This window comes from Cyanistes caeruleus, chromosome Z (genome assembly GCF_971803275.1).
Source record: "Cyanistes caeruleus chromosome Z, bCyaCae1.hap1.1, whole genome shotgun sequence".
Taxonomy (NCBI): domain Eukaryota; kingdom Metazoa; phylum Chordata; class Aves; order Passeriformes; family Paridae; genus Cyanistes; species Cyanistes caeruleus.
In genome coordinates, this window is record NC_141732.1 from 80,632,640 (window position 1) to 80,654,656 (window position 22,017).

Consider the following 22,017-nt stretch of genomic DNA (forward strand, 5'->3'; position numbering starts at 1 on the left):
ACTAGCAGGTTTGCCAGGAGTAAACCCCCAGAAAACCAGCCAGTTTTCCCCACACAGCTGCTGGCTTTTCTTACTGCTCCTCACCTGCACCACCACTGGTTTGGACACTGCAGCAGGGTGTCCCACTCTGGACCAGCCACCCCCTCCCTGTCCATCAGACAATTTGGCACGAGGCAGTGTGATGGGAAACCTCCCTGGAGGCTGAGCCAAGCCTAAGGTTAAGCACAGGACATCACCACTAAAGCAGCACTGCTGGGCTCCCGCCTTGGAAAGAAAGTCAGCTGAGGCTGAAGTGCTCCACTGACTTTGGAAAAGCCCAGATCAACTGAAGGCACTTCATGACCCCAAAATCTGTTTGGAAATTGGGGTTTAGACATTTATTATTCAGAATTTGTTGTTCAGACATTTATTTTCAGTGTCTGGCTTCAGTGAAAGGAAACAAAGCTGCTTTTCCCCTTTCTTTTGTATTTAGAAGAAGAATTATTTTCCTTCAGGGCAAGGATTTCTCTGTAATGAGACTTGTTATTCCCCCATCACTGACAAATCAGGTCGGAAAATCCCTCCCAGCCCATCGAGCTCAACTTGTGCCTGATGCCCATCTTGTCACCCAGCCCAGGGCACTGAGTGCCATATCCAGGTGGTCCCTGGACACCTCCAGGGATGGGCACTCCAAACCTCCCTGGACAGCCCCTTCCAAGGCCTGACCATCCTTTCCATGGGGAAATTCCTTCTAATGTCCAGCCTAAATCTCCCCTGACACAGCTTAAGACTATGTCCTTTTGTCCTATTGCTGTTGCCTACGGGAAGAGGCTGATAGGTGACTGATACCCACAGAAAACTAACAACAATAAAAATGAATTTGAATATCTCAAATCGATTAGTCTCTTCTTTTTTTTTCTATTCCATATTTGTACAACAAAAGAAGGAGATTGGGGGGCACCATGCAGTGACAAAGGAGGAAGAGGATAATAAAACACTAACAGAGGTTATTATTATTTCTGGTTAAAACATCTGCACTCCTTGGGCTCTCCACTCTGGAGCCCCATCAAAGCCCAGCTCCTGGAGATGTGCTGGGGATACTCAGTCTCAGCTTTAACACCATCAAATGCAGGTCTAAATGGAGGCTGTTGGTGAATTTCTGCATTTCAGTCCAGCTCCAGGGCGCTGTTACGCTGTAAATCAGACCTGTCTCGCAAACCTCAGGGGTTCTCACTGTACTTGTGACTTATGGAGAGGCAGAGTGCAAGCAGGACAAAGGAAAGGGAGCAGCTTTTACCTCCATGATGGGGCTGGAGGCCAGGACTTTGGCTTCAATGTTGGTCTCGCTGGCGGAGCCCCCGACGGTGGCGAAGAAGCGCATGGCGTATTTGGCGGAGACCGTCTTGCCCGCCCCTGACTCCCCGCTCACGATGATGGACTGGTTCTTCTCATCCCTGGCGAGCCAGAGCAGCAAAGTTAATAAAACCTAAACTTCTCTAAGCTAATCCGTTTTCCTGTCAGCTGTTTGCACCCTCTTCCCGTGTCGCTGGTTCCCCACCCTGCTGCCACCGGCGTTACGAACACGGGATTTCTTCTGGACTAGGAAAGTAACAGTGAATAATAACACACAACCAATGACACTTCCCAGAGGAGACATGAAGGACACTCAACATCTCCAGAACATCTCCAGAGGACTGCAGAGACAGTGAGCTCTGAGCCCTGCATGAAGCCTCGCTGCCTCCTTCATCCTGAGACTCTGGGAAGCCCATTTCTTACCAACAGCAACACCCAACCTCTGCTGCTGGACATTTGTCTGGACAACTATTAAAGGCACTGGCTGAGTATCAGCTCCTAATACTGTGTATTTCATTTCCTCCCCCAGCTCCTTCACCCAAGCATTTGAGATTTTGTTCATTAAAACACGGTCGACTCGTGACACTTGCTTTTAGAAGATTCCTCTACACTCAAAACATGTTAAAAACATTGGAATTGTAAAATCAAGCATCCTAAAACTGTGAGACTGTGAGAAGAAACCACTTGGTTCTCTACGCAATTGTATGAGTATCAGTATTTTCACACAACTCCCAATATCTGGTTAGAACTTAGACAACAACAACACAAAGCAGGTCTGACATCAGACTCCTCACACCAGCAACTCATCCCTAAATCCTGTGACTGATCTGAAATGCAGAGGTACTTCACCAGGTGCTTCTGAGGCACAGGACTTTGCATGGAGAAGCTGAGGGAGCACCATCTTATGCAGCTCTTGAGCCTTGCACAGAGCATGAACGCTTCCAAATGCCTTTTTCCAGTTGCTAAATTAATCATTCACACAACACCCGTTGCACAAGTCACCATGAAATAGCTGGTCCTTCCCAGCATGGTACCCACCAGATACATCCCAATAATTAATCTCTTTACATGCTTGAGCTGCAAGGCAAATAAAGGGCCAAGGCAGTAAGAGGAGCTCCAAATTGAACTACATTTTCAATTTAGAACAATCCCAAAGATTTGCTGGCTCCAGGGCCAGGCGCCTCTGCTGCAGTGGGATTCACTCCCCAGGGCATCATCAGCACACAGCAAACCCAGCACCTCTGCAATTTGGCTGCAGACTTTGGGAAGGGCAGAGTTTTCACTGCAGGATTTACTATAAGCTCCCAATATACCCAAGCTCTTGGGTAAGCTGTAAGGACGTAATTGAGTGTGTTTTTAAGTAAGATCAGCTTAAGTTTCCCAGACTCTGCCCTGGCTTTCATGAATCACAGCTGAAAGCAGGCACAGAAAATCCCATACACAAGAACAACAATAAATTTATACCTTTCAGTTCTCTTGACATCAGGAAACAGCATCAAAGCACATTTCAATTTAAGATATTCAGTTCAAGTTTATACCAGATGAGGACAGAGGCTAAATGATTGTCATACACCACTTTTTCACTTCCAACAGACACACCACACCATTACTTCACTGTCAAGCACAGACATCTTAATTCCTTCTAGGCTCAAGGTAATTGGTTTGAGAAAAAAAAAACCCTCAGCCAAGTCACGTGTAACGTTTTGGTGTAAACCATGACTTTGAGAAGCTTTCAGCAGCAGCAGACTGACAAGATAATTTCCAGCTCCATTTTCCAGACACCAGTTCACAAAGTGTATCTTAATCTATCCCCCAGCCAGCTAGCTCTCCTGGGTACCAACCAACAGAAAGGGAAGAGGAGCCTACAACACCCCAGCAACCCGGCAGCAGTGCAGAAACACGGGCTGTGAGTGGAGCACGCCCTCGGCCAGGCAGCAGCATCCCAGAGCCCCTGCTCCCAGTGACTCATCCCGGGTGGGGACAGCCTGCTCTTGCTAAGTCACAGCGTGGTGCCCTCAGCAGGCCTTGGCAAAGCCACCCAGGCTCTCCCACAGCCAGCTGGCAGCATCCAGGCACAGGGCTGCCAATGTGCAGTCTCACACCTTCGGACTTCCACAGGTGTGCAACAAACCTCTCCTGGCAGCACGAGCCACCAGGCATGGGCAGCCAGCAGGGGAAAAACAGTGCCAGCTCCACAGAGGGGAAGGGAAACTTAGACCCAGCCCCAGAAGGGAGCAGGAGGAACCCACAGCAGCAGTTCCTGGTAGCAGTTTATTTCTGACTGAACTCTCATTGAAACTCCCCACCATGCTTTGACCATCCTCAGTGAGGTGGGTTGCAAGTCCCTCCTTCCAGGGAAGAAGTGAAAGGAGGAGAGGAAATGGCCTCAAGCTCTGCTAGGGAAGGCTTAGATTGGATATCTGGAAAAATTTCTTCCAGGTGAAAGGCCCAGCACATGCTACTGGGAAGTGATGGAGTCCCCATGCCTGGAAGTGTTCAAACAAAGTGTGGACGTGGCACTTGAGGACACGGTGATGGTGAACATGCTGGTGGTGCTGGCTGACATCTGGACTTGGTCTTAGATCCTTAGTGGATCCACAGTTCAGTGACCCGTGGACAACCTCCTGCTCCATCAGTGAAATCCCACACTGGCCATCAGCAGGATCCAACAGACAAAATTCCTGTCAGCTGCCAAGAAAGGGGCAGAGGCTTTGGCATGGGCTGCAAGGGTGGATGAACAGGCTGTCCTTGCTCAGAGGTGAGGGAGAAGCAGAAGGGAGAGGTGACCACCAAAATCCCTGCAAAAGGAGTTTGCAAATGCAAAGCTGGCATGGCTTAGAGCTACACTTGCCTAAAAGTTACCTCAGAATTATTGTTTCCCACCCTACTCTTCATGAAAGGTATGGCCCAAGTGGCTCATTTTAGATAACATTTCCCTGACACTTCTCTCTTAAAGCCGTATGACAAAAGCTCCACCAGTCTGGGGGTGAGTCTTCAGCTAAATGATGCTAAAATCTCCAAGATGCATTACTTGGCACCCAGACAATGCCGCTGCAAGGTAGTAGTTGGTAGCCCATTTTTCTTCTATTTAAGAGTCACAATTTTGAGTTCTTGTTACCAGTTCTAACCTCCTTCATAACTTCTCTATTACCAGCTACTGGGGTGGGCCAGACTGGGGAAGGCAGAGACCAGCCCAGACCCACAGATCCCCTGGGCTTCAGATCCCATCACCAAAATGCCTTTAAGTGGCATTCTGAGTGCTTTATCCCTCCCCTCTGGCTTGTCACTTTTTAAACAGACGTTTGCCAAAAGACACTGAGCCTAGTGACAAAACTATGGCCAACACAATTTACTACTGCTGCAGCCACTCTGCCAGGTCCCATTTTTCCAGAGTTTGAATTCTCAAGAAATTTGCCCTAATGGCTGATGTGCTGTAATATGAAATGGGCCAGGTGAGCTCTCTGTGGCACAAAAAAACTTTTGGATTATATCAATAATATGAAATGAAAAGAAAGTTGCTCTTAGCAGGCCACTCAACCTCCTGCAATTGCAGTAATATGTCTCTTCCAGGGTTTTTTTTTTTGTGGATAATGCATGTTCAGACATACATTTTCCAACCTCAGGAATAAAAGCCTTCAGGAATAAAGGCTGCAGAGCCTTTCCCTTCTTCATTGTACAAGTTAACCAACTGCTGGTGCCAGCAGGGGAAGATCGATGAGCTTTGTGTAGCAGCTGGCAGCAAACAGGATGCTCAGGCGGCAGAAATGGTTAAAGCCAGGCAGGAGATGTTTGTGTTCAGTGTGGAATGAAAAACACTGAAATGTTTGGCCACCATGGAGGCACAGTGTGCAACACGGCTGCTTAAAGTACATTCCATTTTGGCAGTGCCAGCACAGGAGAAAACTATTATTGAAAAGAGCCTGGATAAAGTGAAGTGTTTACGGGTGAAACCTGCCTCTACTGCAGCATGGCAGTGCTGCCCCATCTCCTCCTGGGGCTGGGGGGGCTCCTGTGCAGCTCAGGGATGCCACCACAGCTCCTGTATGCTGCCACAAAGTGCATCAGGGCTCCTCTCTCCCCATGGCACACAGCTCACACGATGCTCAGGCTGGAAAACCAACACCACCAGCTGGGCTACAGCCACTACCCATCAGAGAGGCTAAGAGAGCCATCAAGGAGCAGAAGTCCAACCAGAACAAGATCCAGAATGGTTTCTTCAATGCAAGAGGCAACAGAGGTGCTTTGGAGGGGGGTAACATACCTTTCTGCAGGTATTTGCCATGTTAAGAGTAGTGCCCCTCAAGACCACACACAGTGAGAGATGGGTGCAGTCCCCAGCCCAGCAAAACTAAGAGGGAGTCATTGGTGCTTTTACAACATATGAGAAATGGAATAATTTAATTGCTAGGCTTCAGAAGGACCTTTAAAGGCCATCTAGTAAAGGCCATGAACAAGGACACCTTCCACTACCCCAGTTCGCCCCAAGCCCCGTCCAACTCAGCCTTGGACATTTCCAAGGCTGAGGCAGCTGCTCTGGACAACCTGTAAAAATTCCTTCTTTATGTATACTCTAAAAGTCTAAGAGATACCATTTTTTAAAGGCAACATCTAAAGGTGCTGCCCAAGGCAAACAAAAGTCAGTTGGCTGTGAAGAGAAAGGGAACTTCAGATTCCTTTGCTGATTAACACTGGCTGCTAATTACCAGCATTCACATCAAGGGAATACATTTCCCTGCCTGTTTAAGCAGTCAGCAGTCAGCCCTTCACACTGCTGCCCTCAGAGGAGCCTCCAAACAGCCTGGGAAAGGTGTGGAGAAGCATCCACACCCCAAGCTGCCCAGCTGGACACAGCTCTCCACTGCATCAGAGCAATCAGAGGTGTGGCACTGCTCCGTCTTTCCACGTGCAGCTCCCATCACTTTATCTAAGCCAGGGAATAATGCCCCTGAAAAACCTTCACTTCAGAAAAAGCCACTGCAATAAAAAAGGGTTTGAATGCAGGGATGGTTCTCATCACCCCTCTGCCTGAGACACAGGAGACAGGGGACACCTCAGCGCAGATATTTACATCCTCAGCCTTCAGCAACACCGCTTGAAAACAGTATTTGAAGAAATTTATACCCCAAATCTTTGCCAGACATGTACCAGTCAGATTTTTTCCAAAGACAGCTTTCTTTAAAGCAGTAATCCAAACCCATGGGAAGGGACCTGGAACATCTAGGATTTGTTTCATAGTCATCCCTTCAGAAAATCACCATTGGCACAAGCAGCTTAACTGCACAACTTCATCCTGGCCTCTGCAGCGGGAGCAAAACCAGTTGCACTAAAAACACAGCTTCTCCAAGAGGGAAAAGGATCTGGAATAAATGAAGGCAGACCCTGTGAATAATTGTCAGGGGTCACTCACTTTAATCCCAGATCTGACAATAATTCTCTGTGTGGTGGAACAAGTCAGTAAGTCTCTCCACCATGGAAATCATATTTAACCTACTTCTTTCAGGTTGCTTGGAGGATTAGTGTTCATAAAGCAATCTGAAGATTAAAAATCCTTTAAGTACTGCAGTTTGAATTGAGCCTGACCACAGTGAGAACACCCACAAAAGCCCCGATGCATTCTTCTATTGACAGTGCTGCAAAGGCTAAGAATGAGCATAGCAACTGCACTGTGTTGTTAGAAATACAGAACGTGCATTAATTTAATTACCACTGGATTGCATTTCGCAAGTGCTAATGACAGTGATGAAAAACTGAGGCAGTACAAGTCTACTTTCAAATGAACAAACAGAAGTTGCACTCCAGAGTTAAAAAATCAGTGTTGTAGCGTTGTAACAAAGAAAAGACGTCTCTGGAATGGTGTCTGAAGCCAGGAGCTGTTCCCATTTCTGTGGGATAACTGGAATTTGGAGCAGCTTCTTTTATTTATTTTATTTATTATTTTGTTTATTTATTTTTATATTTATTTAATTTGGGTTTTTAGAATCCCTGGCATTGTCACTCGAGGCAAACAGAAAGCCACAACTTTGGGGCAGTTACACTTTTCCCTCAGAGAAACCCAAGAAGAGATTTTTCATCCACTTGAACAAGAATGTTTAAGGACTTGTTTTCTGTTTGCATTCTCAAATATCAGCTGCAAATGCACATTCCATGCTGCAGCTGCAGAAGCCAGCAGCACTACAAGGACAGATTTTCATAAGCTACACATTCATTTGGGTCATTATATACACCATATCTTTCATAAATTGAATGGATTTTATATATATATATATAAAATATATATGGATTACATATATATATATACCAACCTATACAACCTTTTTTCGGTCCTTCTGTTTTTTACACAGAAAACTCAATTTAACATGGATAATTTCTTTTTTTATAGGGATAACTCTTGATAGAGAAGCACATACCAGTGGGGGAAAATAACACTGTTTTTACCAACAGTCTACATCCACATCAGATGTAGAATACATCTCATGATTCAAAATACACTCTGGCCACAAAGAAAGAGTTGTATTCCGAAGAGGAGGACTTGACTTGAACTTGGCTGTCCTGATGGATCCCTTCCAGCCTGACATATTCCATGACTCCATCGACCCCAGGAGTACTGGGGACGATGCTTTCCCCAGCATCCACCTTGCACAGCCCATTTGCTCTCACACCCCTGGGTTTCAGCAAGGAGCCAGAGAGAAAACATGGTCTTCAATGTCTCAGTTGCTGGAAAAAAAGCCTAGAAGCAGCAGTTTGGCCTGGAATGGGCGAGGATGAGCAGGCAGCACGATGCCTGGAGAGCAGGCATGGTGCAGCACTAACCTTTCCTGCGCAGCCTCACCGCCAGCTCAGTGGGGCAGGGCTGCTCCCTCTGCCCCACACTGTTTAACACTCATCAACCCAGCCCTCCTAACACCGAGACCAGACCCCACGGAGCAGATCACATCATCCCTGCAGAGGTCAGGGCGCTTCCACGAGGCGCTGCCGCTGCAGGAGCCATAGGCCCCAACCCACTGGTGCCCCTTCTCCCCCAAACGCTTCATGCTGGAAATGCTGGAAACATTCAGGCTGGAAACACCCCTCCAGCAGCACAGAAAATCCTCAGAGCTCCAAGTCTCTGTGAAATGCTGAGCTGTCCCCAGCCTGGATGACCTTCTCGCAGGACTGACACTTTGCACACCCCGTCGGGGAGGAACACAAGCTCCTCGGCCTCACAGAAACCAGGTCAGCAATTCTTTTGTGTGCTGTTCCCAACGAGAGCAAAACACACACCCGGCCAGTTTCCTTGGCTCTCTGGCACCCTGATGCTCTTTTCTGTGCTGGGATCTCACCACAGAGCATCCCTGGCTCCAGCCCAGGCCACCTGCAAGCCGCTGGAGCACTGCAGAGGGAGGAGGCTTGAGACTGCGTCCTCCTAAAAAGCACCACACACAGGAAGGAACCGTGGGACGCTGTGCCAGCAGATCAGCTTTGGAGCACCAGGACGACAAACCAGCTGTTCTTCCACCCCAGGCCAGTCCCAGAAAGAAGGTCCTTCTGACTGACCACCATCCTAAGCTACTGCTGCTTGGAACAGTCCCACACTACCACCTGACTAACTACAGCTGACGAACATCAGGAAAACCCCAGAAAGGGATCTTCAGAAACCACGTGCTGGGTTCCCCATCCCGAGACCTCCAGAAGTTCATGGAGGATGTGGGGTGGGGCAAGCTGTGACTGGGAGGTGGGCAAGGCCAGTCACAAGTTTTTGGGCTCTGATGAAATTATGCTGCTCATAAATGCTGGTTTGAATGTTTAATGATGCTTGGTGTTACAGCTGTGTCCGCTCAGAGCTCCCACAGCTCTCCTACATCACAGCAGTAGTTACATGCTGGATGTAGGCTATAATCCCTCCTTCCTGGTCAGTGATATTTCACACACACACACGCTCATTACTCTCAGTAAGGCACTGGCCTTTCTCTACCATAAGCTTTCCCATGCCAGTTCTGTCCCATTTATGAGTATTTATGATTTTTCTATAAGGGATGTCTCATTTATTATTAAATCTGCTAGCAAGTATCACAGGCCTTATTCTAAATTGCCAAAAAGAAAAATTACATTTAAAAAAAGTTCATTAGTTGGCCACTTATCCCCGGAGCATGTCTGTCCTCTCCCACAGCAAGCAAGACGAGAGGGTCTCTCTTCCTGTTCTTGGGAAACATTTGCTAGAGTGTCTCCCAATTTATTTTTTTTCTATGTACCACCTTGGGAGAAGAAAAGCAATCCCTGAGATCTTACACCAGCACCAGCACATTCATGGGACAGCTCTTGCAATACCTTCTCCCCTCATCCCTATCCCAGTTTTAACCCTAAGCAGAAGAGAACCCCCTCAGTTTTGCAACTTCGTAAATTCAAGGCTCCTGAGTTATTTTTCTTCTGGTTTCCTTTTTGGAGCAGAGCTTTATTTTTGGGATGATCCCTGCTGCACAGCCCTGGTGAGCTGCAGCACAGCTCAGCCCCACAGCTCCTTGCAAGCCCCCACCCAGCCTCATTCCCCTGGAGACTAAACCCTTCCCTGCCTTTAATGTAACACAGGATTCAGCCTTATTTACCGTGCCAGTCTGATTCCCCTTGCATCTCTGTCGGGGGTTAATCTCTCTTTTAACTCCTATCTGCTCCCTCTTTGTACAGCTTTAAATCCTCCTGTAAAAGCTTGAAATCTCAAGTGCTATGAAAGGACATCCCCCACCGTGCCCATACCCCACCCTGAGTCCATTTGCTTGTGTGCAGGGTTGTTGCAGCCATTTCTGCTCTTTTCCAGCTCCAGCATTGCCTCCCACAGCAGAAAAGGGAGCAGTGGTCACCTCAGGCAGCCCCAGTGGCACCTGCCTCTCTGCAGAACACAGACATTTCCCCCCCAGGCTGCAGGGAACAGTGATTTTGACAGTACAGTGTACTAACTTCCAATAAAAATGGAAAGCCACTGCTAAACAGAGTTACCTGCCTGCACTCCAAGTGTTTGAGCACTCGGTGACAGAAGCAGCGTGTGGGCAGTTGGGCTGAAGGGAGGAGAAACCCTATTTCCATACAATTTACAATTCAGGAATTACACAAAAGATGCTGAGCCCCATTGGAACTGCAGACACCAGGGGTTACCTGGTACCCACTGAGCTGCAGTTCAGACAAGACATGGAGAAGCTGAACTCATCCATCAAACCACTCCTGCATTTCTTCTTTTATTTCTTCTGCAAAATCTATCAAGACTATGAGCAGATCCTCATGCTGGGGAGGAGGAAACTGCAGTCTAACCAACAGATCACCAGGACAACTGCCTTCCCACTGACATTGCAAGGGGCAGGTAAGGTCTGCAGAGCCCTTCCATCTCCTGGCAGAAAATCACAATGTTCTGCAGTTCAGACTTAGCAGTTTCATGTGAAACAGACCCAAGATGTTTTTGCCTGGCCACGTGGAACAGCTTTGCAGGGATGCACCTGTGAAAGCATCAGGCAGGGAATAAAGCCCATGGCACTTGAGCCAGCCCATGCACTTCCCAGGAGGCTTTCACAAGCCCTTTTCCATCTGAGATCTCTGCCAGGGTAAGAGCTGAACTCTGGACTTGCTTTGTGTCCACTGCCTGACTTGTGGGCTGCTGCAGTGTCACCCCAGCTCAGGAGACACCAGGGAGACAACACTCCTACCACAGCCAGACCCAGAGGTCCCACACAGAAAACACACAGAAGGGGTTGGAAATACCTTCAGTATCTGATTTATGCAATGATCTATGCTACCTGCTCCCTGCTTTTGAGACATGTTTGACAGCCTTTGGAGGGCCCATTCCTCTGCTCCGCTGCCCACAGCACATGCCTCTCTCACCTAGTGCTGTTCAATTCTGTATTAATGCATGGGTTTTAAATAAACAAATAAATAAACAAGCAAACACACACAAAAAAAAAAAAAAAAAAAAAAAAAGCAAAAAACCACCACAAAACAACAGCAGCAAAACCAAAACAAAGCAAAAAACACCAAAGGGAAAAAAAACCCTTACCAAACCCAAAAACATTAAGAAACCTTACTTGGACTAGCAACTCCTGGCTTGTGCCCAGAACGAACCCAGCTGGTACAAAAGGAAGAGACAAGGGTCCAAGACAGAAAAGGCACACAAATATATCCACTGTAGTGATTTTTCTAATAGACTCGGCCCAGCATAATGTGAAAACACTGATCCACCGACAAGTTGAGCTGGGAAGAATTAAAATGGACTGCAAACAAGATGGGGGATATCTAACTAAAAATACACCTAAAGCTCCCAAAGGCTGTGAGGGGGAAGCTGGTGCTGCACTGTCTCCATCCAAACTTCCTCCATGGAGCTGGCAACAACTAGTGGGTCACTTTCATAGGGAGGGACAGGGGTCATAGCACGAATCATGGACTCTCTAAGGCTTGGAAAGCTCTCCCAAGACCATGGAGTCCAATCTGTGCCCAATCCCCAACCTTGCCACCAGCCCAGAGCTCCGGGTGCCACGTCCAGACCTTCCCCAGACACCTCCAGGGATGGGGATTCCAACACCTCCCTGGGCAGTTCCAAGGCCTGACCACCCTTTCCATGGGGAAATCCCTGCTGCTGTCCCCCCTGTCCCTGCCCTGGCCCAGCCTGAGGCCGTTCCCTCTCCTCCTGTCCCTGTTCCCTGGCAGCACAGCCCGACCCCCCCCGGCTGTCCCCTCCTGGCAGGGACTTGTGCAGAGCCACAAGGGCCCCCTGAGCCTCCTTTTCTCCAGGCTGAGCCCCTTTCCCAGCTCCCTCAGCCGCTCCTGGGGCTCCAGCCCCTTCCCCAGCTCCGTTCCCTGCCCTGGACACGCTCCAGCCCCTCGGTGTCTCTCCTGTGCTGAGGGGCCCAGAGCTGTCCCAGCACAGAGCAGTGTGAAACATGTGCTGCTCAGGTCAGGCTGACTGCAGCAGAAATGCAGGTTTTCAAGAGGGAATCTCTGCCAGACTCCAGGCTCCTACCCAGAGAGATGACACACACGGAAATTAGAGCCAGGATGTGGGCACACAAGGGATCTTTTGTTCCTCTGCGAGAAAAGCAAGAATCAGCCAGGACATCAGCGGCTGTGCTGGCTCTCTGTGTGACCATGGCACAGCTTTCAGGCTGCTGCCAAGATGGCAAACACCTTTTGAAGCCTTCTAACCCCACTGCACCCCTCCAGGACAGGACCCTGACCAGAGGAGGTGCCTGCACTGCCCTGCAGGCAATCCATGTCCCAAGGCACTCCTTGCTCCAACCCACGGCCACTAATAATCACTGAATGATCCCTCCTTCCACCATCCCAACACTTGACTCCACCACAGCAGCACTTGGAGCAAACTAACTCCATGCTGCTCATTTTGTTTGAAACAACGCTGTTTCAGTGAATTAAATTCACTGAATAATTTAATTCAGTGTGTTTAGTCCCACACTGGGTATCTGAGGAGTTTCTAAAGAGCTGGTCACTGTAAAAATTAAGAGGATGTCACATATGAATTTTAATCACTTGCCTTTTTTTGTTTTATTTGGGTTTTTTGTTTAAGCTGTTTCACATGCAAGCGCTGCAAAATCATCCTCTTTGTGAAAAGCTCAAACTTAAAGGGGAGTTTTAATATACACTGAATCCATTGTAGGTGCTTTAGGAACAATTCTGACTCAAAAAAGGGATCAGGTGTTGTTACACACCCTCTGCAGCCCCCTTGTATAGCCCATACATGTGGGGGTTTTTTATTTTTTTTTCCTTTTTTTAAATTTTTCTTTTTTCCTTTTAAATTGGAACTGTCTGATGACAGGACAAAAGCAGAGGATGTCACACAGCCACCTGTGGAGATGCCTCCTTCTCCCTCCATCTCTTGGGCACTGAGCTTGAGGCAGTGAGAAAGCACAGGAGCAAGTCACTACTGCTTGTACACGCCAACTGTACACACTCTGCCCTGGAAGCTCAGAGAAATAAAAATCTAACTGCCTGCAGTTCTCCTCATTTAACAACAAATCTCAAGTTTTGTGTCCTTTTCTCTTGCCAGCCACTCAATCCCATTCAATCCCCTCCACTGCACTTTCCCTGTGTGCCCTGGGCCACTAATGGAGATAAAATATTCCAAAACCCCCAAGACTGGCCAGACTGTTTTCCTGCTCTCAGTCACCTTGCAAGTTTGACCTTTTGAGACGGCAAGCTTGAGTTTTATTCCTGATCTATAAGGATGCACCAGACATAATCCAATTGTTTAAAAGCTGAACTGCAAAACAAGTGATATTTTTGCACCAGTTTAGGTTTAACAAGCCATATCCCACCTCACCCCAAAGGACTGAGCTGCAGACACAAGGCATCCCACACAGTCAGCATTTCAGCTGAAAAAAGGGCAAAAAGAAGTCCTTTTCAATGCCCTTTTTCCATCACCCAGGAGCTATGTGATCCACACACCCTGCTCCAACAGCTCCATCTTGGAGCACTGTGGAGGGAGAAGCTCGGATCAAACTGCAGAAAACAAAACACCCCCTCCAGGAGCACTCAGACTTAAAACTCAGTATGCTACATTTTAAGGCACATTTCAAATAACCAGGTAGATTCCTATAATCCACATCCCAAACTCCTCTCAGCCCTGTCTGAAACCCTCTTTTGAACCCAAGCCTGCAATTACCATAATAACAGCCCAAAACAGAGAGCACCAGAGGAGCACTGAGCAGTGAGCACCTTGCTTAAGAGCTCTGAAGGTGGTTATTTTCCTGTTCCCTTGAAAACAGAGCAGTCTGAACCACCCAGAGACAGCAGTTATCCATTACGAGTTGCTGTCAAAAGTAGCTTTATTCTGATGGGGAGGAAAGCAGAGACCAGCATTGCTGCCTAGAGCTGTTAGCCTACTGCCTGCAAAGTTACTCAGGGATGTGGGAGAACAGCGTGTCTTCCCTAGCTCAAACTTCAGCAGAAAAACAAGTTGCTGCCTTGTATTTCAGACACTTGCCTTAGGAAACCCACAGGTCCTGTCCACACTGGTCAGCAAAACCCTGGCCTCTCCTAAAACAAACCACGCAGCTTGCAGCTCAGCCTGAAATCACACAAGGACAAAATCCTAAGCCTTCCTCTCTCTACAGGCAGCTCCCCAAATTCCTGAGCTCCTCTCAAAGCGGTTTTTCCCAAAGCACAAAGCACTTGCAGGAGTGAGCTGCAAGGCTGGACTCGGTTTGGGTACAATCCATCCTCTCCCTGGCCATGGCAGGGCTCCTCCAGATGCATTTCTGGATCGAACTCTGGCTCACTTTTATTAGAAATGTATCCTAACTCACCACTAAAACCCAGACACAGCAGAAAGCAGGTTCCAACCCTTGGGAAATGGTTCAGTGCTTACTCTTGCTGTTAAAAGCCAGGGCTGTACAAAAATCTCAGCTAATCCACAAGCAAACATGAACAGACTGTGTGAGTCCTGACAGCTATAATAAAATGATCCCTGGTACAACAATTTTCAGTTTCCTCTCCAATTCTCTTTTGGATCATGACTTATTTGTTAAGAACAAAATCCTACATTTGTCCCCAGCAACACAACAAGCACGGAAATAAATAAAGTAAAACTGTCACCGTATCCATCTGGTGAAGACACTTTGAGGGATCCATAAATACCTCCAAGTATCTTCCAGTCACCACCCAACTCAAAATCACAATGTGTCCATAAAACAACAACTAACATTAGCTTCTGGATTTAGTTTGATTATCTCACCGAATTATCTGAAATGTGGTTTCCTCTAAGCTATTAAACGTGGTATTTGCAGAGTGGTTTGGATTTCTTCCAGGAAACTCATCCAAGAAGCAACAGGAGAGGGATCCCCAGTGAACCCCTGAGTTCCTGAGGGCCACAGGGATCCCCATCAGCCCAGCAGTGTGGGTGCAATCACAGGATGAAGTCATTAGGCAGAATTAATTAGAAATGCCTGACCTCCAGCACACTCTCTTTCACAACTTTGCTTTCATTGAGTATCTGGAGTGTTTAATAGCATCTTTGCCCACTTTTGACCCAAACCTCCGTGGCTGGGCCACCACTGACCTGGCCATCTGCTTGTAGGCTTCCTCGGCCACGGCGAAGATGTGGGGGTCCATGTCCCCCATGTTCTGGCCGCTGTAGGCGTAGATGACATCCTGCTCGTAGATCGGCAGCTGCTCATAGGGGTTGATGGCCACCAGCACGATACCTGAGGGCAGGCAGACAGGCAGGCAGGTCACCAAGCAAGCAGGGAGTTGATATTTCAGGGCTTTCTGGGCTTGTGGGAGTTGCTTCAGTAAGATTTTTGAAATACGGTGATCGAGAGTTAACAAAGAAAGGTGACCAGTGAATGGGGAAGGGCACGTAATTCTTATCTCAGCATCTCCTTCAACAGCAGGGCAGTAAGCCCCTGTAACAGCTACCAAGGAGATGCACAAAACTGGTGAGAAGAGCAAAAATATACAATAATCTCCATTGTGTGAAGACAGACTTTGTAGGAGGGGTGAGGAGAGATCAACACAGCCTGAGCCAGCGCTACAGAAAAGCAATTCCTGTGCAACCAAAGCTCTGCTAGACCCAAACAAACATCCCAGGTTTTCCCCTGGCATGAGTTGCAAGTAAAAACACCTAACAAAGAATGTACCCAAATCAAACTACAATTCATAAATCACTGGAAAGGAATGCCAGAGCCTGCTCTGAGGCTTTAATGTCTGCCTCCTCTCCAGCTCTGGGCGCGCTGGAGGAGGCGGTGAGCTGGGAGCTAATGAGAGGCCAAGCCCCGTGGGCTCCAGGGAGCTGCTCTGCACCCAGCTGCTGACAAAGCTCCACCTCTGAGGAGTTTCAGGTCGGGCAGGTCTCAGCTGTCCCTGCCAGGAGCTCCAGGAGCACCTGGCTGTGGGGCCAGTGTTCTGCTCCCAGCCCAGCCGGTTCAGGGCTGGGGCGCACTCCAATTACAGGAGCATAGGAACTCTCATCTTGTAGCAAACACCAGGAGTGTGAATTAGCCCACCAGGAAAGGGCAAGGTCAGTGACTATCACATCACCTGCCCCTGCAGGACATTGACCCAGCTGCTTCACCTCCCCGAGCCCTGCTCCTGCCTGTTTGCTTCCCAATTCTGCTCAGGTCACCCGCCAGTTTTCCCTTACTCACCAAAACCACGATGCAAACCAAGCTGAAGGGCTCTCCTCCCCTCAGGCAAGCACCTTCCTGCCCTTCTCAACCACTTTATAACCAAAGCATGAGCTGTGCTGCAGCCAGGCAGAGCTCTGCAGCTAAACCTACACAGCCCAAGCACCTGCATCTCCATTAATGCTGCACTTGAGATGATCATCAACCTTCATCAGAAGCTGCCCCCATGAAACCTGACTGATTTTGGGTGAGAGCAGGCCTGTGAGTGACTGAGGGCACATGTGTACCTGCAAAAGGCTGCAAGTTATGCCAGTAATCCAGTACTACACATCATTAAATACTGAAAGTTAACATTACTAAGAGCCACAGAGGCTACATATTTCCACTGTTTTAAAAAGTCATCTCCTCCTGCCAAGCATTTCCAAGCTGCAGCAGCATCACAGCTGTACACACCAGCTTTAACAGCACCCAGGCAATGGCTTGCCAGTGCCAGAGGGCAGGCCCAGCTGGGATATTGGCAAGGAATTGCTGGCTGGGAGGGTGGGCAGGCCCTGGCACAGGGTGCCCAGAGCAGCTGGGGCTGCCCCTGCATCCCTGCAGTGTCCAAGGCCAGGCTGGACAGGGCTTGCAGCAGCCTGGGACAATGGAAGGAAGGTGTCCCTTCCATGACAGAGGGTTGGAACAAGATGATTCATAAAAACCCCTTCCAACCAAACAAGTCTGGTATTCTATGCCTTCCTTCCTTTCTTCCTAATTTTTCAAGTCACAACTTGTTGCTGTCCATCCACAGGTAACTGCTGTCCTGAATAGCTTTGATGAGGCATCCTCCCCAAAAATCACAAACCCAAGTTCACACCTGCCCTCCTCCTGCTCTGAATTCAGGAGTTAGATGACTGCCAAAGCCATGAAGAAAAGGAAATTAATGGCAGCGCTGGAAGGTTTTTTTGTGTTTTTTCTGGAGGAAAACCTATAGGATCCCTCTGTCTGGCATGCTGCTGTTCACTGGGCTTTTAAGTCCTGCATTTTCCCAGTGGGGGCTGCCAAGCACATGCAAGGCTGGCCTCAAATTCATCTGACAAGATGTTCCAACCAAAAGCAAGTTCATTGCAGCAGCCCTCAAAAAACATCTCTGTTGACACACACTCCTGCCTCCCATGCACCCTAAACACAGCACCCCCAGACTTTTCTCGCACTGCAGCTTCTGGTTTGTGGTCTCAAGGGGTTTCTCTGTGTCCCCCGAACCTCCCAGGAGCTGAAGGTGTGGTCTGGACACTCACCACAGTAGGTGTAGATGTGGTTGGACTCGAGGAACCTGACTTTGAGGTTGTGCAGGACCGCAGGCTCGTGCAGGTAGCTGAGGGCTGTCAGGTCATTCTGCCCCACCAGGATGTCTGGATTGCGCAGGAAGGGCAGCTCATTCCCTTGGAGGTCGATGGGATATTCGTACAGCTGAACAGGCACACGAGGAACATAGCAACACAAAAAAATACAACGCTCCTTTAATGGCTTGTAACTTTTCCAGGCATAACTCCTGATAGTGTAAAATACTTACACGCCCAGATCTAAATTAAATTAAAAGTCCTTGATGATAAATGCTATAGGGACTTGGAGGACAGACTGCCAGGTGACCCCTTGCTGTCGGCTTTGAGCTGACCATCACATGGTCCTGGTGGACACTGATGGTCCACAAGCACCAACCTGGCCACACCTGAGTCCCTTCCAGGCCAGCCTTGGGACAAACAGCCTTTAGTCAGCTGTGAGCAGAGACAGGCACCCTACAGAAAGCCACAGCTTCATCTGATCTAACCTGCTCTTGGAAAAGCAGCCTCATTCCAAACTAGACCATGTTCTTACCATCAGAGCGATTTCTCAGCTCATTTTTACTTCAAGTTACTTTTATACCTGAAACCTGGCACCCTTGAGGCAGGGAGGACATGGAGAAGCACGGAGTCCCTGCTGCTGAAGTGTCTGAGAAGCCAGGTTATGCTGCTGAAGTTGGCATATGGGCAGCCTTATGCTATTTTTGACTCATCCCCAAACAAGCAGCAGAGCCATCAGCTAAAAAAAAACTGCATTTTTTTTTTTTCTTTACAGAGGAGGGGGGGGAAAATAAAATTGCCAGTGATGCTGCTTCACACAGGGTGCCTCAGAAAGGAGGCCTGATGCTCAGCTCCCATCAGAAGGCAGGAATCCCAGCTTCCAAGCAAAACCACTGTCACTGGGTCACTGCCCATGCAAACAGCACAAGGAAAGCTGACCCAAGTGCACGAGGACAGGGTCCCCCAGCATGTCTGACAACCTCAGGCTTGTTTTATCCTCCAATTCCACCTTGTCAATGCCAATTTTCAAGAGTTTGCACTCAGTCTCACATCTTAATGGCAAACACACCAGGGATGGCTTGTGATATTTAAAAGTCAGCTCTTCATTCGGAGGGAGTACTGCTGCATACAGAGCAGAGCCAGAAACCACAAAAAATCCATGAAGATTCACTTAAAGCATAGGAACAAAAGGAAGCACTGAACAACGGGGTAATGCTTGTTGGCTGTCAGGAACAAAAGGCTTTCTACAGCTTTGAATCCCCTGAAGGTAAGTGTGCTGGGTATCTCCGACCTGATGCACACAAGTGCTGTTCCCCTTTGCTAGAGCTTTTCAGTCCAAGATGACATGGATGGAGGCATAGAGGATGGACTCATACAGGAAAGCATCCAACAGGGCACTCCCAGAGACCTTGGGTCTCTTGCACAACCCCAAAATGAGATGTTCCATGTTTCACTATGACTGTGACATGCTTATTAAGCTACTACCTGCAATACCTGGTAATCCTTTCATCTCCTTGTACTTTAATGTTGCTGACCCTGAACTCAGCTGCACAAAAAGAACAGACCTTGTGGGACTCCTCCCTTTAGTTTCCAGGGAAATATCCAGATTAAAGAGGAAAAAAAATAATTCCTGCCCAAGTACTAAAACCGCAGGAGATCTCAGCCAGGAGGGGAGGATGGGGGTTGTAGCACTCAGCAATAGGAGCAGGTGTACTTTGGCAGCCTGAGCACAAGCAGAAGAAGGGAGCTCCTGTGGATGAGATGGGCACCCAGGCACCCATCAGTGTCCAGCCCTGGGCAACACCAGCACAAGGACATGGAGCTGCTGGAGCCGGCCCAGAGGAGGCCACGCAGCTGCTGCCAGGGCTGGAGCCCCTGTGCTCTGGAGGCAGCCTGGGAGAGCTGGGGCTGCTCCCCTGCACAAGTATTCAGGCTCCAGGGAGAGCTGAGAGCCCCTGGCAGGGCCTAAAGGGGCTCCAGGAGAGCTGCCCAGGGACTGGGGACAAGGCCTGCAGGGCCAGCACCCAGGCAATGGCTTGCCAGTGCCAGAGGGCAGGCCCAGCTGGGATATTGGCAAGGAATTGCTGGCTGGGAGGGTGGGCAGGCCCTGGCACAGGGTGCCCAGAGCAGCTGGGGCTGCCCCTGCATCCCTGCAGTGTCCAAGGCCAGGCTGGACAGGGCTTGCAGCAGCCTGGGACAGTGGAGGTGTCCCTGCCGTGCCTGGGACTGGATGAACTTTAAGGTCCTTCCAACCCAAACCATTCCATGATAAAATAACAACTCTATGTCTGGTGCTTCCAAGGGATTGCAGGGTGGAATCTGTGCATCTCCTCATCCAGATTTATCAGTGTGGAAGGTAAAAAGGCATCAAGCACCCTCCATCCTTTATCCACCCCAGAAATGCTGTCCTATGCTGGAAGAGCAAACTGAGAAAGACAACAATAGCAGCTGAGGCCAGGCCAGGAAGAAGCACCAGCACCAAGCACCAGGTACAGATCCCAACATCAATAACATTTTCTGCAAACCTGGCACACTCACACACTGCCAACAGCCCGTGCTTGAGCTGCTCTGAAAGAAAAACTGCTCTGATGAGCTGCCTAATCGATCACAGCTCATTCCTGTTCTCCATCTTCCCATTAGGCAATACGGTGAAAATGCTCCCCACAGTGTGGAAATGTCTGGCTTGGAGGGGATGGGAATTACTCGCCCTGCTCAGAACATATGAAATTGTAGTGGGTGGTCTCTACTAACTCTTCTAGGAAACGGAGAAGATCACACTCCAGACAGCTCAGGAAACCCCACCTGCCCAGTGAAGAAAGATGGTTTAGGTGAAATTCTTCATGAAAAATGTATTTATTCTCCCTGCTACACCAGGCAGCTCATGGTAGGTACACGGCACTTCTGCTTGCTTCCCATAAACTGAATTTGCAGCTGATGCAAATGCCGTGGTTAACTTCATCTGAAATTCCCTGCTGTCACCCAACATCCCGCTCCACATGGTTTTCGTGTGGAACAGAGAGCAGCTGCTCCTCCCCAGCCTCTGTCCTGCCCTGGGGATGATTAATTGCTGGCTGTACACACGCTACAGCCCAGGCTGTTTGTGCATCTGGAACCAGCGCTTGCTGGAAAACACCTACATTTAAATGAGCTCTGTGCTTTTCTCCTTTAGAAGCTTTTCTTATTTAAAAATAAGGCAGAGAAGAAAAGGGGTTTACATAAGATTATGCTCGGGGAGAAAAACTGAGGCTGTTTTTGTGGGGAAAGCTGTTGCACAGCAGTCACCTCTGAGCCGTGTGTGGGTTTTCCATCAGTACCCGAGGTTGAGTAGCTGCCACCAGCCATGCTCTCCACGATTTGTTCAGCAGCCAAAAGCACAAACTGGCACTTCTGACATACTGCTGCTATTAAAAAAAATACATCTTGATATCACAGAGTATTACAAGTTTGCCAGGAGATGAAAAGAGATGATGGAGGTCAAGGGCTTTTCTCGCAACCTACTGTAGCACAAGTGTCTAGGGAGGGAAAGCTGGAAGTGCTAAGGCAATAAAACACATTTTAAACCACTTCACAGAAACTAAGAGATGGCTCAGGCTTCTTCACACATTAATTCGAAGCTTTAAATTACTAAAAAGAATAACGACATTCGAAAGCTTACAGTTTCATCTTCAAGTTTCAGCTGGAGGCTTTTATCTCCCTCTTTGTAATCCTTGATAATTTCTGCTGATCTCCAAACTTCATCAGGGTCAGGAATCCAAACCCTAGTGTACTGGAGAGGTGAAAAAGAAAAGAAATAAAAAGTTTAAACACGACAAAACCTCAGGAAATTAAATGAGAAATAAATTAATTCTCCATTAATACACTCTCACACTCACTGCAGAGTCAATGCAGCTAAACCATTTATTTTAGTAAAAGAAGAAATAAATCCAGTTTTAGTTCTTGGGGTAAATTACAGACCAGAAGTCCAGTTTTTCAGTCTAATTTTCTCCTGGACAAGGGAGTACAGTGGCTTGTTACCAATCTAACAAAGCAGGGTAAAGTCTCAAGGTAAACGTGGATTTTCATTTCCTTGAGAAAAAACAGCCTCCCAGAAGGCTTTTATGAAACAACACAATTCACCCCCAGCAGACCCCAGACCAAGACATGTTTATTTTGCTCAAAACGAGGCAGTTTGGTCCCCACAGAGCAAGCCCTGACCCAAACCCACAGCCACGGACAGAGGCAGGCAAATGCCGACACCAAAGCCAACTCCTTCAGTTGGAGGTCAACACACAAACAGG

The 22,017-nt window shown here is 48.4% G+C and overlaps 2 protein-coding genes across 5 annotated transcripts in view; one reads left to right on the plus strand and one right to left on the minus strand.

The window, feature by feature from the left end:
• Nucleotides 1-22,017, plus strand: part of ELAC1 (elaC ribonuclease Z 1) — a 511,775-nt gene that overhangs the window by 267,488 nt on the left and 222,270 nt on the right. The gene's annotated exons all lie outside the window — the stretch shown is intronic.
• MYO5B (myosin VB) overlaps nucleotides 1-22,017 on the minus strand; it is a 142,328-nt gene that overhangs the window by 94,551 nt on the left and 25,760 nt on the right. For all 4 annotated transcript variants that reach the window (XM_086867480.1, XM_086867478.1, XM_086867479.1 and 1 more), the window contains exons 2-5: nucleotides 21,396-21,506; nucleotides 17,699-17,870; nucleotides 15,356-15,500; nucleotides 1,277-1,433 (exon numbers count right to left, since the gene is read on the minus strand). In XM_086867480.1, the coding sequence (XP_086723606.1) occupies nucleotides 1,277-1,433; nucleotides 15,356-15,500; nucleotides 17,699-17,870; nucleotides 21,396-21,506 (585 nt within the window). The remainder of the gene's footprint in view (nucleotides 1-1,276; nucleotides 1,434-15,355; nucleotides 15,501-17,698; nucleotides 17,871-21,395; nucleotides 21,507-22,017) is intronic.